General features: G+C 41.9%; 1 protein-coding gene across 1 annotated transcript in view; it reads left to right on the top strand.

The window, feature by feature from the left end:
* The window catches only part of nfatc3a (nuclear factor of activated T cells 3a), a 63,227-nt gene that overhangs the window by 32,615 nt on the left and 12,428 nt on the right, over positions 1 to 18,184 (top strand). The window contains exons 3-8 of the mRNA XM_034877835.1: positions 6,246 to 6,445; positions 6,975 to 7,147; positions 7,686 to 7,826; positions 11,673 to 11,728; positions 11,889 to 12,015; positions 13,968 to 15,062. Of these exons, the coding sequence (XP_034733726.1) occupies positions 6,246 to 6,445; positions 6,975 to 7,147; positions 7,686 to 7,826; positions 11,673 to 11,728; positions 11,889 to 12,015; positions 13,968 to 15,062 (1,792 nt within the window). The remainder of the gene's footprint in view (positions 1 to 6,245; positions 6,446 to 6,974; positions 7,148 to 7,685; positions 7,827 to 11,672; positions 11,729 to 11,888; positions 12,016 to 13,967; positions 15,063 to 18,184) is intronic.

Here is an 18,184-nt window from a genome sequence, read left to right as displayed (position 1 = left end):
AAACACACACACACACACACACACACACACACACACACACACACACACACACACACACACACACACCATCTCCAACACAAGCGCTTCAGGGCTGTAGTTTACATCAACGTGAGTGTACGTAGCTTCTCACACACACACGCACACACACACACACACACAGAGTCTCACCATGGCAACAGTGGAGCAACACAGGGAAACAACTTGGCAGATCAGGCGCTCGCTGTGTGAGAAAGTGTCGAGTTACGGCAGAGGGCTGGAGCTGAGGTAGGTGAGAGTCGAGGACAGGGACGGAGAATAGAGAGTGACAGAGGGAAAAGAAGTAGGAAGACATGAAAGTAGGAAGGGAAGTCAGGATACAACAGGGTGGAAGGAGGAAAGATGAAGAAAGGAGGAAAAATAAAAAACAGAGAGGAGAAGATTAAATGAGAAAACGATAGATACAGAAAATGAATGAAAGGAGGTAGTTTGAGGTAGTTGTTGCTGAAACTGTGAGAGGGAGAGAGAGAGAAAGAGAAAGAACGAGGACTGTTTTGCTCCAGGGAGCAGGTGATGTGCTCCATCTCAGCTTTGCCCATGTAAATATCCAATTATTAAAATTCTTAGAGCCCAAATCAGCCCTCAAAAACCACTGTCATTTTTGTATTTTAAACACAAATTAAGTTAGATGGTAAAACGCTGGCTTGTGTATGTCTGGGTGCCTGTTTATGTGTGTACTGTATGCAGTGTTAGGAGATGTTTTTCCCCTCATCTTGCAAGCCTTATTACTGGATCAGTGGAACAGATGAAGGCCAAAAATAAGTAGGGACTTTATTTAGTGGGAGCAAAGTATGTAACCGTATCCAGTGGTTTTATTTTAGGGGAGGGAGTTCATCCTAAATTTGATCCACAGTCAAAAGCAGCAGTGGCAGCCGTAAGTTAGTTACAGGCTTCAACGAGCACTGGCCCGGGGACATGTGACTGGCTTTAATGTCAGTGGGGTTTAATATAAGAAGTGATCTCTATCAGGCCTAATCACTTCAGCTGGGCTGCACTCTGGACAGGCAGAAAGGTGAAGGGTTAAAAGTGCAGAGACCACCCTCCTGTGGTATTTCACAATCAAGCTTAGATTTAGGGGGTGGTGGAGGGGGTGACTCAGGAATGTGAAACAAGTCAACTATGTCAGTCGTCTGTGTCGTCGAGAAGCCTCCTCCGCCAGGATCATGGTACTATCCATGTGTGCTTGTTTACATGTCCCCCTGTTTGCAGGTGGTGCTTCACCCATTTTCTTAACTGAAGGTGCAAATAGGCCCCTGTAGCGTGCATGGACTGCTATTTGAGTAGCTTGTGGCATCATTGGACTCAGCATTTGTTACAAAGTTGTAATGCACTCTTCAGGATGTAAGACATAGTGTCCCGGCTAGAAAGCAAATTACATTGATTTGAGAATTTGGGATCAATTTAAATGAATGAATATCATACTATGTTATTAAGATAGTATGATCATTCTCCGACCTGCTCTGACATGTAACTTTTTCAATTCAGCTTTTAACCAGCTCCATGTTGTAAGGCTTAAATTTGCTTAGTCAATGTTGACTGAATCAGTTTTATTACTTTTTACACTTTACGTTGATAAGCTGCTCTATTTTCATTCCAATTACAGTAAGATGAATCACATTGAACGGAATAGAGGGAATACCAAATGGAAAACGGTTGTGTCGATAGTAGCACACGAGGAGCAGAGTGAATGAATCAGCCGGGCAGTGTGTGGTATGTTTCTGTTTGGTCGCTACTGTTGATTCACTTAGACTGCTGAACTGAGCCCTTTCTTTTTGGCCCTCTAATCATGTTTTCCCTGGTTGATTATTTGATTTGGAAAGAATTCCCTGGCCTGTTAAGTGTATGTTTGTCAACACTCTGGCTCCACACCAAATCCCTCATGTGCAGAGATGGAGAAATAGAAAAAACACAGGAGGGCACAGAGAGAGGCAGAGATGAAAGGAGTAAATGGAAGGAAAGAAAAAAAATGAGGGACCTTTTTGTTTCATGGTGACAGTTCATGGTGTTGGTGGGTAGAACTGACAAACTGGAAAAAAAACTTGGACAACTTTTGCATTATTTAAAGCAACACTGCGGCCCTTTTGATATTATTACGAGTATATCTGTGCTGCGAGTGCAGATCGCCTTTAAACCGCTGACGTAAATATAGACTGCTGTATAACTTCGCTAACGCAGCCAAACATCAAGCAAGTGCAACAACACAAGACATAGCAAGCCAGGTAATATAACTGCCAAGTCCAAGCAAGATGGCCAGCTTTTATTTCGCAAAGCTCTCGCCAACGACTAAAAGCCGCTAAGGTTGTCCAACGGCAGCACGGTCACTCTCTCCTTTTCTCTTGTTAGACCCTTTGGTGTGCTTATCAGTTTCTAGCTTCTGCAATGATGTCCGGAGTGGCTGCTGAACCCGGTCCTGTTGCCTGCTCGCCCCGCTCCGGCTCTGGCACTAGACCGCTGCCGCCGCATCCCTACCACCATTTATTTTATCCCATGAACCATCCAGTGGATAGTGGCATGAAGCTACATAGTGCGAGGCATTCGGGGCACGCACTAAAAAATAACAGAGGCACCATTCTCCCTGTTTCAAGTCAGAGTAGCATCACAAAGATTTTGAAGTTTCTGATGGTAAAAGAGTTACATAATGTCATTTAAACACAATGTAACACATGTTTAGCCTCAACAATTTCAGGTCCTCTAATACAAAAAATGCTGGAATCACATCAATACTGGTGTTCAAAAACTGCCAATGCAATTTTAACTTGCGGGGCTGATTTTCGTACTGTGCTTTCTGTTTCTGTGTTCTTACTTACACCATGAAGTCTTTTTTTTTAAACTTCCGTCTTTCCTTTCTCACAGAGACATTCCTCCAGACACTGTTAACTCCTTTTATGCTGTCTGGAACACACATGGTGCTGCGAATAAACATGCCCTGATTTATTGACACAAACACACACACACACACACATATGCAATGTGCACTACAGGCATGCACACAGACACATACGCACACGTGCAAGCACTGTCTGTCTGTGCTCTGTCTGTCTGTGTGTAAAACAAACAACGCAACCCACGAGACTGTTGATTCCTGTGACTCCATGTTTCTTTGAATCCAAAATAATGGTGTCATTTACAGCCATGGATCCATTCAGACCGGGGGCATAATTACCTGTTACTAGCAAGATTTGTACTTTCATGTGGCTCTTAAGATCTAATGTGGTTTTCAAGGATGAACCCATTACTGGTTATTATAGGGGCCTCATGCTGTTTCTTGCAACTTCCTTCCTAATACATTTCATGTACAACATACAGCTGTTTGGGTTCCAGTTTGACAAGTGAGGAATGTATCTCACTTTATGCTGTCGCTGTCAGTTCACGTTTATAAGTTTGATTTCAGAAATATATGCTGTTTGTATACATTGTGTGTGAGGAGGCTGTGTTCTCTGGTGATCATTCGTGTGTTTAGTGTCCCAGGAATTTCATTCTGCCGCCTGCAGCACCCGCTGCTTTACAAGAACCAACAGCCAAGCTTACTGTACGTACAAAGCACGTGAATTACAGATTTAGTCATTCACTCTAATTCAGACATGCTTCCATCTCTGAGCACTTAAACAACACATGGAGGATGTGGTGAAGGAGTATTCACTTACCTTTGGGTGGGGAGTTTTTGCTTAAAAACAATGCCTTGGGGTTGGAAATTAAATATTAAAAGCCTAAATCACTGATTTATTGGTACTGATAAACAAACATTTTCCTATGTAATTATGCATGACTGTAACTGCCACTTCCTTTTGAAAATACAACAATGCTTTCCACAGACTTTTGCTGAAGTGGAAGTTGAAAAGATATTTTGAAAGTCAAGATGGATGGCTTCTCCCTCAGGTCACTCGCTGCATTAGACCTGCACTTCTCAGTCCAGACTTGTGTATAACACACTTTGTCCTTGCTACCTGCTAATCATTCTTCTTCAATCTGCTAAATTTAAACATATTGAAGGTGATCTAGATTAAGGTAACTATTGTGCTCTTAACTAACTTTCTGTTAAGTAGTACCTAAATGTGTTTACTTGCCAGAAGCAGGTTCTCATATGTATTATTGTCAATTGAGCCCTGTCTTGGGAACCAATGGGCCCTATTGAGCTGAGTAGCACAACCCTCTTAAGATACAAGGTTTTTATTCAGCTGAGAACAGTGAATCGTTATTCAGATTTATGCTCCAGCGCCCTGCCTGCCTAGTATCTGCCTCTGGAGACTTGTCCTCTCACATAACCTACTGTAAACACAGCATATTTCCGTTTTTTCACAGCTCAGTTCAACAAAAGTGCCCCCATAGCTTAACTTCTTTCACCACAGGGGACCGTCTCAGAAGTAGCACCTGAGAGAGAAAAGAGATGGAGATGTAACACTGAGCAAAGGCTAGCAGTAAATCCAATGACAGCAGTTCCCATGAACACTAATTCCACTAAAGATTCCCGAAACACTTGTTATCAATGTTGGATATAAGCTGTGTTTAATAACTCTGCTGCAAACTATTATACTTTAATAACTGGCTTCAGAAAAAACCAAGCAGGCGTTTCTTTGGTAGTCCTTGCTCACTGTTTTTCTCAAGGCCTGATTTTGACCAATTCATTCCTTTTTTATTTTAGCTGGTTTTGGAACAGCACATGACAAATCCCAAGCTACACCCACTTTCTCTCCTTCTACCAACCACACTTATGTACCAAACATTGACACAGCGGTGTGTGACGCAAACCTGCAGGGAGGGAAGGGTCAGCAGCCAGCTGTGGTGGGGTTGAGGCTTGGCAGTTCCTGGCGTGAAAAAGCAATGAATGGCCTTGTTCTTTTCTGTTAAACTCAATAGGCTGCCTTCCATTTGAGCTGGAGGTATGGACTGGAAAGGCAGTATGGTTGGAGTGTAGATGTGCAGGGGGGTGGGGAGGGATGCCATTTTGCCGTCACACAGTCTGCCAAGTACAACATTACAACAGTAGTGGGATTGTGTGGCCTGTGTGTTTGTTCTGTCCCTCTGAGGAGGAAAGGTCTTGCTCTCCTTTCCATCTTCTCCTTGTCTCTACCTGACATGCAACACTTTTCCTTCATCCAACATCTCACCTGTCTGAGTGGAAACCGGGGTACCAGCACTCAGGGACTAATGGAGAGGGCAGCTGCTAGTCTAGGTGCACCATTGCCAACCAGGTTGGCACGCGTCAACCATGGGATTTGAAAAAGGCTGTTGACATTTTTACTGCCATTTTCTTTTCAAGCCGCAGTGTAACCATTAAAAGCACGAAACCTCACAAAATGACATGAAGATTGTCTGAATGAGGCTATTGTTAACTTGTTGTCCATTTTTTTAATTAATATGAGGATTTAGTACATCAGCTATTTGTTCTTCTCATAATCTCTTAAAGCCAACCCTGTTCTCTTACTTTTTTATTTGTGGTAACCATTAGGGGGAATCACCAGACGCCTCCCAATAAAATGTCATCACGATACTTATGTCACGATACTATTTAATGCCGTTTTAAACATATTGCAATATTCTACCATATATTGCAATTTACTACCTTTTTTTCAACTTCTAATTTTTCCCAATTTCAAATGAAAGGAAACTTTGTCAACATCTGTTTTATTTAAAAAGATACATTTCTCTGTTTGTTCATATCACTTCAATTTTATTGCTGCAAAACGGCATTGTCAAGCAGACTAACTGACCAACATATTTATATTAAAAGATCGATACTTGGCGCCTGTGTATTGATGCAGTATTGCCACTGAAAATATTGCGATACTATGCAGTATTGTTTTGTTCCCCCCACCTGCTAGTAACCACTATAAATACATTATATGACTTTTAGTTGGTCTTAGAATGATTGACCAGACCAGCCTTTAAGGTTCTGATTAGTTTTTTGGGAGGTAACAGTGTCCTTCACAGAATCCTGTTAACAGGGAAGCTTGGAAGGGAAAAAATGCATAACTGTATTAGTTGAAAACATCGGTGTCAAACTGGTTGGAGGCCAAAGCGCCAGATGAAACTCCACTGGCCCTGCCAGAAATATCACAACACCCTCGACCTGACATTTAGATTCCCTCCAAAAAAGGTGGCCTTCTAAAGGCAGTAGAAATGAAGACCTATGTGTTCCACCTCTCATCTGGACCCCAAGAACTCATATCTGTTATTTTTCTGTTTGTCTACCTCTTTCTGTCGTGTCTTAGCTCATTGGCTACAGTGAGAAGCCCATCAACCTACAGATGTTCATCGGAACAGCAGACGACCGGTACTTGAGGCCGCACGCCTTCTACCAGGTGCACCGGATCACGGGGAAAACCGTAGCCACAGCCAGCCAAGAAATTGTACTCTCCAGCACCAAAGTTCTCGAAATTCCTCTCCTGCCTGAAAACAACATGTCAGCCAGGTAGGTGACTGAAGCACTTCAGGGTTACATTACTCAGTTATGAGTTACGAGCTTACCACCATGATGGAAGCAATGAAAAACCTACCATCTTATGATCATATACAGTACGGTTTTGGGATCTTCCAAAGAATATGACAGAATATTTAATACATTTTCTTAATTTAGACTAACAGGAGAGTCGGGCACATAGGGAAAATCTTTTTTTTTAAAGTAGAGAAGCAAACCTTATTCAAATATTTATAATTCTGCATCACCTGAATAATTATATTTATATAAGGTTCGGTTTCGTTTACATTGGAATTCATAGGAAGGGATTTCATTGGGATTTTCTCATTTACAGTTGTAATAAATCATATTCACAGGCATTTTTATTTTGTGATTCAACACTTAATTTGCCTCTCATTGCCAATCCCCTGCTGGGCTTGTGGTTGGTTTTATCACTCCCAGGCCTTCACTACTTATGCACGTCTTAGTGATTGCCATCCCGGTGGTGCCGTATGGGGCCAACTATTTTCCCTCTACTTTGCAGTATTGACTGTGCTGGCATCCTTAAGCTGCGGAACTCAGACATTGAACTGCGGAAGGGGGAAACGGATATAGGAAGAAAGAACACACGAGTCCGTGTGGTGTTCCGAGTGCACATCCCTCAATCCAACGGGAAGGTGCTGTCGCTGCAGGCTACCTCTATTCCTGTGGAGTGCTGTGAGTGTTAACTTCCCAGCGAGAGTCTCACACACATGCACAAACAGCCAAACATATTCATTCAGAAAACCACACACAGGCAAACACACACACACACACACACACACACACAAACACACACACACACACACAAACCTTTCTACACACTTCTTTATTGGCAAGCTTGCAGTCTGGCTTACTTGAGATGTTGATTTAATCTACTGTTTGCTCTCATTGAAAGTCACTTTAGATAAGAACGCCTGATAAACGTTAAAACTGTAAATGTGCTCAGTTCTGTCTGTGCCATTACAATAGTTCTGCAAAAAATACTAAATGTTTTGTTGAGGCTCTCAGAGAGGAGTTGATAGTAATTTGTGGTCATTTTCAAGGCAATATTTTTTGTGACAATTGTTTTCCTAAAACTGCATCATGTTATAATGTGCTCCTGTGTCAAAAATATAGTAAAGTACATCCATAGTCCACATACTGCAGTGTGAATAAACAACACAGCAAATGATCATCTTCTTTTTCTTCTGAACCCCTGCTGCGTCTCTCTCAGCCCAGCGTTCGGCTCAGGAGCTGCCCCAGGTTGAGAAATCCAGCCTGACCAGCTGCCTGGTCAGCGGGGGAGAAGAGATGGTTATCACCGGCTCCAACTTCTTCCCAGAGTCCAAAGTCATCTTCCTGGAGAAAGGTCCTGGTAAGTGTTATGTCTTTACAACAGCTTACCCTTGTGCCAATTAAGTGTGTAAAAAAAATCATGTTTCATGGTTGCCTTACAGATTTGATCAGAGAGGCCACCGCGACTAAAACATGAGACATGTCATTTGTGTGGTCTGTTGGACACTCATATTCTTTAGTAGCAAAACAAACTAACTTTGAGTTGTTTTGTTCATCTTGCAAATGTAGAAGAGAAGTCAGCAGAAGGTTTTAGAGATGTAATAGTAGTCATGGCTGATACATGTCTGCGGGATGTGAAAATAACATGTATCATTATCTTAGTCTCAACAAGTCCTCTATTCTCACGGGGAATTTTTTCTCCAAATGCAGACAGATTTATGTGAGCTAGTAATGCTGTCTATCAGTTGGGCATGAGGCAATACACCGTATAGTCCGATACAACCTTCACATTGCATTATTCTTTTTACAATATGTTCATTACACTCATACTGTCTTGTATCAAACACTGCGGTAAGCATTTAGACTTTTTTTTAAATATCAAGTTTACACCACTGAAGTATCAATATATTTCACAAAAAGGTACAACCTTTTGTTCATCATACATGCTAACTTAAACAATCATAAAGAAAATGAAAATGAAATGAAAATGTTTAGAGCGTATGTGACAAGAGAGTAATGACTTACAGAAAGACATCCAATATACATAGTGAAGATAGGTAAGATTTATCTTATGCCATTGCTATCCCAAAATACACACACACAGACACATGCTTAACAGGTCAGGCAAATGTGGTTGTTAAATATGCTAATTTAGCACTGAAATACAGAAACATACTAAAATTAGTATTTGTCACTTTAAAAGATGCTTATACGAGAAAGAAAAATACACTGTGACTGATATTATTCCTGTTTAACAAATGCCTCAGCTAAAGAGATTACTTGGTTAAACTGCCTGTGCTGAAAACTGTTAAACTGTTTCTTTAGGTCAGCAATCTTTCTCGGCCTTATCATATTTTTCTCTTTTGTACATCACTCTGCACTCAAAACACGTGTAATAACTGTTCCCTGGGATGGAAAATTTAAATGGATAACATTCGTTGAGCCAGTCTCTGCCTGCCTGAGGTAGCTTTGTGATGTAGAGCAACAGAATCAAGTTCACACATGGCGAAAGTGGAGCGGTGTTGTTTTTGTGAGTGAAAGCCATTCTCTAAGATTTTCTAGGAGGGAAAAAAGCGGCGCAGTGGAATGTCTTTAGCTCGTTCAGGTGTACCAGGTGAAGCATGGCATAGAAAAGTAGCACATTTAAAACAACTCACTGATGGTCAAGTCTTTATAGCGCTGCAGCAAGTTGGAAGCTTTGAGAGGTGCATCTTGGGTAGGGAGGAAAGCTGGGTCCCATGGTGCACAAAGGCAGCGGACTGTGGAGAAGACAGAAAGAATATGAAAGGGGAGGAGAAGATGATGTTGAATAGATTTGTGTAAATGATCCCCCTCATCATGACTAATCCTCCTGCTTTAGTGCAGAAAAACACTGATTGGAGTAAGTATAGGAATGGAAGAAAAGAAAGAAAACGGCAGTGACAGATATTTTTCCACCATCTCTCATAATTGAAAGACAACAGTAGATTCATGAGGAACTGGAGAGACTGGCCTATTGTTGCTAGTACACAGAGATTATGGGATGGCACTATAAATGACTTTACTATATACAGAAACAGAGATCTGAGCATTTGTTGTGTTGTCAGAACCTATTTTAAAGCAGATAAATGTCAAACTGTTATGAAATTGTTTAGGTTTGCTATCTCTTAGTAGTATACATAGCTTTGGTGTAATTCCTGTTTTTTTTGTTTTTTTTACATTATTGTAAACTTTACCCGGGTCTTTAGAATTTTTCTCATTACAGCCAACTAACTGAAAGTTCTTTACAAGAAGAAAATACTAGTTTTATAATCAGTGATAGATGTCTGTTTTCCTTACTTTCTTTTTTTTGGGGGGGTCGGTAAAGTCTGTACTTAAAACCAAGATTAGCATTTCTGAGTTACTAGACTTCATCAAACATTAAAGTTAAAAATAAGTCCATAATTGGCACCAGTATTTCAACTTTACTAGGATGAGTGTTTATACACTACGAATAGTGAACTTTAAAGGATTTAACACTGACTGCCCCGAAAAGTAGTTAGTACAGCATGTGTACTCTGTAGTCACTGTGTTGCTTCTGTTGGAAAAGCCAAACAACCGTGGGCTTTTACAAAGATGTTGCAATATAAACAGTAAATCTCCTTTTATTTTTATTCAATCTTCGGGCACAATGGGGGCACGTTCTTTTCCCCTCTGACTGGGGTGCGTAGGGTGTCTGAATGATCCAAGTCATTGTCTAAGCGTGGAATGAGGTTCCTGTTGCTGCTTGTTGTCTGACAGAGCATGTGGGGCCCTTGCTCCTGCGTGTTGAATGTCAACAAGCTGCCCTGCAATAATGCACTGCTGTCAGCTGCAAAGACTTTCAAGGTGATTTGCTCATTGGAAAAGACATACTCTCTATCTCTACCTTCACAACAGAGAGTCTCTTTGGGGTTATGACTGGCTAATGTGCCAGTGGATTACTACAACTAAGGATAATGTTAGGGTAAGATCAGATCATGTAAACCACCTACTTAAAGCTACAGTGTGGATTTTCGTAGAAAGCTGAAGAGTTGAGTGCTTACTTTGTTAGAATCTATAATACATGCAGGTTAGTCCTTTCTGCAGACTTGTTGCAGATGCCTGACAGTGGTATTTGGGGGAATCCTTTGGGTTTTGAGGCAGGTGCAGAGTATATTTGCACCATGTGAGCACCATGAAACAGGCAACTGCAAATGAATTTGATTGCGCTGAGAGACTATATAGTACTAACTTAGTTGTCAAAGTTTTTATTCTTTTCTATGCTGCGATGACTGTGAATCTTCCGCAGAGAGCCTGTCAGTATTTTCACCCCAACTGCTTCGCATCGAGCAGCTGCCCTTAAGATGTCTGGCCAAATGATTAGCTCCCTCGTAGGAAAACTGGAAAGGATGTTTTCTAGCCAGAAACCTGGCAGTTTGTAAAGGCATTTGAAAATAAATGCAATTATTCCACTGCTCTCTCTATCAATTTAACTAGGCAAGACAAACAGCAGGATATTTGGACATTTGATTACTATTTAATAGCTGGTAGGATTTTCTCCATGGGGCCCCTGGGCCTTAACAAATTACATCATTTTGATGTCTCCTGGTTCTCCAGGACAAATTGAAATCATGTGCTTTTCTGATGCATCGAGTCGTGTGGTTCTTAAGCCCCGTCTGTTTGAGAAAGCACTGTTCACTGACATCATCTTTAGGAAAATAGAAAATGGAGAACAAGAGCTACTCCAGATGAGGAAATTTACTTGGAAAAACTGTAGTCCACTGTAATTCAAAAGGGGTCTAAATTATAAAAACTGTAGTTGTCAGTGATCATGTGTGGCCTGGGTTCATTACTGCTTCTGTTTTAGTCATCAGGGCTGATCATATTCATTTTAACTTTCTGTCCATTTGTTGTTTTTATGCCTATCTAAACTTCAATTGGTCAATTGTATGAATAATAGCAGTTGTTGCGATTGTTGGTAAAGTGTTTTTTCTGATTTACTGATCTGTCAAATGTGGCGCTTTTCTTATGATTTTGAAGTTTAATGTGAAATGTAAGAAAACAGAGTTGAGGGTGACATGAATAATGAAAATATTTCCTGTACAATGTACAGTAAAAGTTTCAACCTGTGTTATATTGTGTAACGTGTCTCTGCCTGTTTATGGCACTAGGATGATCACTGGCTATGCATTTAGCTTTTTTTTTTGTTCTTAACCATTTCTCCTAGATGGACGACCGCAATGGGAAGTTGAGGCAAAAATAATGCGTGAGAAAACTCAAGGAGTAAGTAGTCATTTTTTTTACGTGTACAGTTGTTGTACAGCATTTTGTCTGTAATATTTGTACATATTTGTACTGATATTTGCATTGTATTGTATGCAATGAATGGTATTATGTTTTGTCGGCAATAAGTGTGTAAATAGTAATAAATGTCTTTCTGTAGTCCTGCATCGTGGTGGAGGTCCCTCCCTACCACAGTAAGTCCGTGGGCTCAGCTGTGCAGGTGCAGTTTTATGTCTGCAATGGCAAGCGCAAAAGGAGCCAATCGCAACGCTTCACTTACCTTTCAGGTGAGACGAAAGGTTCTCATTTTTGAAAAGAAACTTAAACCAATAACTGTTTTTTTTGTTGGTTTTTTAACTTACATATGCTACTTTTAAAAGTAAATCCTTGGGGAACAAAACAGGTTTGGCAAGGGAGCATCATTTTGCTAATCTTATGCTGTTTTTAGGTGCTCAAGGTTTTGAGATCCTAAGTCATTTTCTTTCAACTCATTTAACAGACATTTACACAAAGACATTCTCTTCAGCTTTACCTTGAATTCCTTTGGGTTTACTGCTTTCCTACAGTAGTTAATTTCCCAAGGTAATGAAAAGAAGTTTGACTGACAGCAGAGACAGTTGTAACGTGCTCTTCGTGTTGCACACTTCTCCACAGGGTTTTTACTAACCTCGTTTCTCTCCTCTCTCTCCAAAGAAAGCATTGCTGTGGTTTAGAGGGGGCTCTTCCACTAACAATAACATTAACACCTGCCAACTGTTTATTTTGTAAAGCCCACTGAAACTCCCAGGCCAACTTTTTTTTATTCTCACATGTATTGTACAAAGTATTTACTTGGGCTTTTATGATGCAAATCGTTTGCTATTCAGGAAACTTTATACATAGACCAGTAGATTGATATGATTATTTTTGGCTGCAAGGAAACTCAGTGGTCATAATATTTTGATCTGAAAGAATCCTTAGTGGTTTTCATCAAAGTCAAATTACTGCCTTGCTATTTGATATTGTTATTGTGTTATTTTCCTCTTGAAGCCAGTCAAACTGAAAACACCATTGGCGGAATATAATGACATGTGAGCATTTTGTGCACCATATCCAAACGCCTGAGTTTTACCGCAACGCTGTGTATGTGTGTAAGCATATAAGCTGCCTTGCCCCTCCACCCACCCAGCCTTTCTGTTTGCAAGCACGCCCACTCGGCACTGACAGTTCCTGTTTTCACCGTTGACAGATTAGGGCAGCCAATCCGAGCAGAGTAGAGTTACCCTGCTCAGTCAAGCTGGGTCGCTGACACCACTAATGTTACCACGGACACCATCTGCTTTATTGTGGCAAAAGAAAATTCTGAGAGAATTGTGAGAAAAAAAAAATTTCCTTTTTACATAAAAAAATTCTTTTCTCTTTTTTAAACATAAGGACCACACTATTTGTCAAATCTCACATGGGTATGCTCAATTTTGTGGTTATATTAATGTTGGGTAAAAAAAAGTTACCCTTCCCTTACCCTTAATATCCCTCTGGTTCTGCTTTTAGCAAAAATAAATAATAATTCCCTGTCAATCCCAGAGGCTTGATGGGGTGAGTAGAGGGCAACGAACAGTGAACTCATTTGCTGTTGGTCTGATCTGAGCTGTGGGGCATTCAGCTCCTCTTCCCACACAACATTTCACACGATGGCACCCAGTCTGACAACATATGCTCTCCCTCTAATTCAGAGCTGGATAAAAATAAAACTCACTGTCACAAGGCACCAGATTGGGAAATAGGTTACTGATTGGCATAGCAGTGCTGTGAGTTGTCACAGTAAAAGGGAATGGCCCAATTTCCCATCACATTGTCACTCATTTTTTGGGAGGCTTTTTTCATCTAGAAGGAGACCCACTTTACAATCCATTTATTTCAAAATCTATGTTCACTGCTTTGAGATTCTTGTGGCCCTCTTCTGCAGGTTTTATTTAAACATATTTCAACTTCAAATCCATGGATTGCAAAAATGAGTGGGTTTTGAGAAGAAGGAAAAACTTGCAATTCCACTGCTTTTTTTAGCTTTGTACCTGAAGCAAAAAAAGCTGTCAATGTTGCAGTACAGTAACTTAGCAAATGTATTGATTATGTTTTTTTTCATGCTGAATTTGATTGACAAACATTACTGACAATGTGGTTTTCTTTCATCCTGTCTGTCTTTCCTCTTTCTTCACATCTCTCTTCCTCCCTCTCTCTGTATATACCTCTCTCCTTTTAGTCATGGTGAAACAGGAGCATAGAGAAGAGCTGGACCTTTCTGCAGTACCCCCTATGGCCATGCCCCTGGCACATGCAGCCAGTCTGGTGCGCACCCAGCTGCCTTCTCCTGAGCAGTGCCACCCATCGGACAACCTTCTGTCCAGCTCCCCTCACGGCCTGGCCACCGGCTCCGGACCTGGCCTTCTACCCCTGCAGGCCCCCTGCCCCTCCCTCGGCTCCCCGTCTTTCCAACACCTGCCTCACCTCCACGGTCGCAGCTTGCACCATCCCCCTGCTGACTGCCACATGACGTTCCACCAGGGCTCTGCCCCTTCTCCTCTTCCTGCTCCACCCCGGCCCTCCTACCAGCCTATGCAGCACAGCCACAGTCATAGTCATAGCCTTTCCTTTAACAGTCAGTCCAGCCTTCCTCCTCAGGGCTACGACAGGATGCCTTTTCAGCAAAGCCCCAGTGCTGCGTCACACCCAATGAGCATGGGAATGGTGTACCCTTCTTCCCCTTGCTCCTCACCATCAGCGCCCTCCTCTTCAACGTCCAACCCCATTGCTGGGTCTCCCGGGAGCCAGCAACCCCTGCTCTCCCCTTCATCCCCACACCTGCACACAATCGGAGGCTATCACTGCTCCCCAAATCCAACCCAGGTGCCCTCTCCGGGGGGCCACCCCCTTGTGGGGCAGCACTCCTCCCAACTGCAGAGGGCTATGAGCTACCATCCGGTAGGTCAAAGGTCAGCCTCTTGTCCTACACCGCCCAGCGCCCCTGCTCCAAGGATGATCCCCTCTCCCCACTCTGGGCCTTCCTCCCCTCAACTCCACTCGCTGCCCTACCAGTCGCCCACCTCATCCTCCCCCACTCCTGGTGGCAGTCCTCTGGGGCCTATGCAACAGCAGAATTCAGGACAGCTTTCCCCCCAGGCTACAAGTCCGGTCATGGCCAGCCTGTCCCCGGTGGCTGCAGGGCCTCTGGGTCACCCTCTAAGCCCACAGGGACCCTTCCCCTCAGACGGAGAGAGGCTGAACATCAAAGAAGAGCCAGAGGAGAGGGAGCCCACCTTCCGCTCCATCGGCCTACAGGACATCACGCTGGACGATGGTAAGATATTTATTCATCATGTTAATCTCTGTGTCTACAAAATCATTTTGGTGTTTTTCTTCTAAGGGTCAGTTCCATGAGGGTGCCTAACTACATGTCTCTTTTGTTAGTGCTATGAGTCTCGTTCTCCAGTTTACTGTCAGTATGGTTTTTCTGCTCTCATTATCACATTTCCTCCCTTGCTCTGTCCTTTTACACAACACACCAATATGTGAACAATCTAATTCACAGTCTACAACAAGGGGCTGCTGAGGGATTATATTTACCCTACAATATGTCACGCGCAAGATGCATTTATATCCGATGATGTAAAACAATACAGAGTACCAGCTGAAACCTTAATGCCTGATTATGGTGATAGTGTTTCATCTGTTGTTGCAACGCACAGTTGTGTGCACAGGTTCATTACTGAGGGGTCCTGCGACTGAGTATTGGGTAACATAGAGACAATAGGACTGATAACTATAGAATCATATGAAACCACTAAGCTACTGTATGTCTGGCAGCCGTTTGGAGATTAATTACACTTTCGATGTTTTGGCTTCTTGGAACTAGGGATGGCGAGAGGATTGCATCATTTTGTGCTACTATACCTGCAAAGACTGTAGCTGGAACAACAGAGACTACAGTTTTGTGCTGATGCAGTAATTACATCCTGTGTGCGCTTGTGTGTATGTGAGCGTATGTGTATGTGCATTAAGAGCTCTAAATTAGCGTGTTTAGGAGAACTTGTTGACTGAACAATTGACCGTGAAGTCAGTGCATGCATTTAGCAGCTTTTGTCTCTTTTCCATTAACTCTACTTACTGCTTATAATCTGTATGTCCAAACTATTTCAAATCATCTACCTCCTTATCTGCCGTTTAGAGAATCGCTAGGTTTGGTTAACCCCAGTGCCATATTCAAATGAGGGTCCCAAAGGGTTAGGGTTAATAAATAGCCTGGTGAGGCTTTGTCAGGGAGGTGTGATATTGTGCACTAGCAAGGGTCAGCCTAATTAACACAGGGCCATTGTCAATAAGTAGTGTGTGAAAGGACAACAACCACTGAGGTTCATCAGTGCTTATGCACACACACACACACACACACACACACACGCTAACACACAGTTAACCTTTGTGAAAAAAGATCCTGTTTCACTGTCTTATCTGTCTTTTTCCCTCTTACAGGCTCAGATGTGCACTCATAAATGCACAGAAATACTCCAAAAAAGTTTCACATAAAACTGTAACTCAGATTTAGTCTGTCTCTCCCCATCACATATGCAGAGAAGGACACACAGCAACTCTGAAAGTAGCTGGCTGCATTCACACTCTTAGAAAAAAAAGTGTGAGAAAAGTTTGTGAGTGACATGGTTCAGCCGGGAATGTAAGCTCTCCCTTTGAGCCTGTTACTAAAAATAGCTTTCTGTGCCAGCCCAGCTCTGTAGGCCATGTTTTGAACGTGAAGCTTATATCCAGCGCTGAGTTTTAGGAGGTCACCCTCTTTTAAGTAGACCGTATTCACCCCAATTTGACAGACAGATCGGGATGGGCACAAATGGAAAGACCTTACATGATGGCTGTTTACCATTGTTAAATGTGTTCCTATACTCAAATATAATCCAGAGCAATTCTGCACCAAATACATTTTATGTTACATATAATCACTTTGACTGGCTGCATAATTAATGTGGTTAGAACCGGGGAAACCAGCCCTCTGATATACAGCTAAGACAAAGTGTAACCGTCATCAACACGTCACCCTTTAACTGAAACATTTCAGAATGAGGTGGCTCCACCTCTGCATGTTCTGGTTTTTATTCTGCTGTCCTACACTTTTAATTTGTACTAATAAAGTAAATCTTTTAGTAAAACGTTTGATGTGTTTCGAAAAAAGAGTGGCTACAAAGCCTGACCTGTAGAAAGCTGAGCTTGAATCATTATATTTGCATCATACAATCATACCGTATGTGAACTACTACAGTAGAATCACAGGGGGAGAGAGGGAATACAAAATGTGAACGTGTAGAAAACTGCTCTGGTTAGCAAGCAGATGGCCCTTGTGACGCACACCAGAGCATGCTTGAGATGTGTGTGTGTGTGTGTGTGTGTTAAATGGGGTGTTGTGTTTGATGTTGTGGAGGTGTGGGTGTACTGAATGTGTGTGTGCTAAGCAGGATACACAAGATGTGAGAAAACAGACTGACAGACAGATGGACAGACAAGGTCAGGCTCGAGCCCCACTGCAGGGTCACTCAGCCGAGACATTCAATCTGAAATGTATTTGGCATCTAAGATTAAAGTAAAGTGTATACTGGATAATTAATAATAATTATAAAATGTTTTTAAAACAGTACATGTATATTTCAATGTGTCCATATCAACTAAATTAAGTTTTGTTACAGTAAAATTGGACTTAATCCAAAGATGCTCAAGAATTTGCGTATATTAAACATAAAGGAGTCTTTTTGGAATCACAGCAGATGGACAGCAAGGCTTTATTTTTTGTTAGATCTTGCGGGGAAAAAAATGAAGAGAAGATGTTTCGTTGCATTGAACTGGAAAAGCAAAGAAGGATCAAAGCAGCATGGGATATAACCAAATGTCACTCAAATGTGCAGCTTTGTGTATTTCTACTGCTTTGATTTAAAGCAAAACAACAGAGTAAGGTTGGGTGTGCCATCATGAAATATTATCAAAGTTTTTCATGATGGCTGTTTAGCACATATACCTTAACAAAATGAATAAAGGTTCTTTCACTTGAATGGGAAAGGATAACACGTGTGTGTGTGTGTGTGTGTGTGTGTGTGTGTGTGTGTGTGTGTGTGTGTGTGTGTGTGTGTGTGTGTGTGTGTGTGTGAGTGTAAACAGTTACTGGGGTGTTGTAGTGTGTGAAGCGTGTTTACAACAAAAGCTGGTCTTTTGTTGGCCCTGCCCTACCTAAAATGTACAGCTGCCTCAAACTGAGAGCACTGCATTGAAGGTAATAATAGACTCCTTAAGAGAGACACAACAGTAACACCACAAATGCACACACACAGATACACACACAGAGGGAAACTCGTTATCCTGTAGATGTAATTTAATAAACAAGGCAATGTCCGTGCAGTGAACACAGCTTTTTAATATAATTTTTTTACT

The sequence above is a fragment of the Etheostoma cragini genome, chromosome 1, assembly GCF_013103735.1.
Source record: "Etheostoma cragini isolate CJK2018 chromosome 1, CSU_Ecrag_1.0, whole genome shotgun sequence".
NCBI classification, from domain to species: domain Eukaryota; kingdom Metazoa; phylum Chordata; class Actinopteri; order Perciformes; family Percidae; genus Etheostoma; species Etheostoma cragini.
This window is presented reverse-complemented; position numbering and strand designations above follow the sequence as displayed.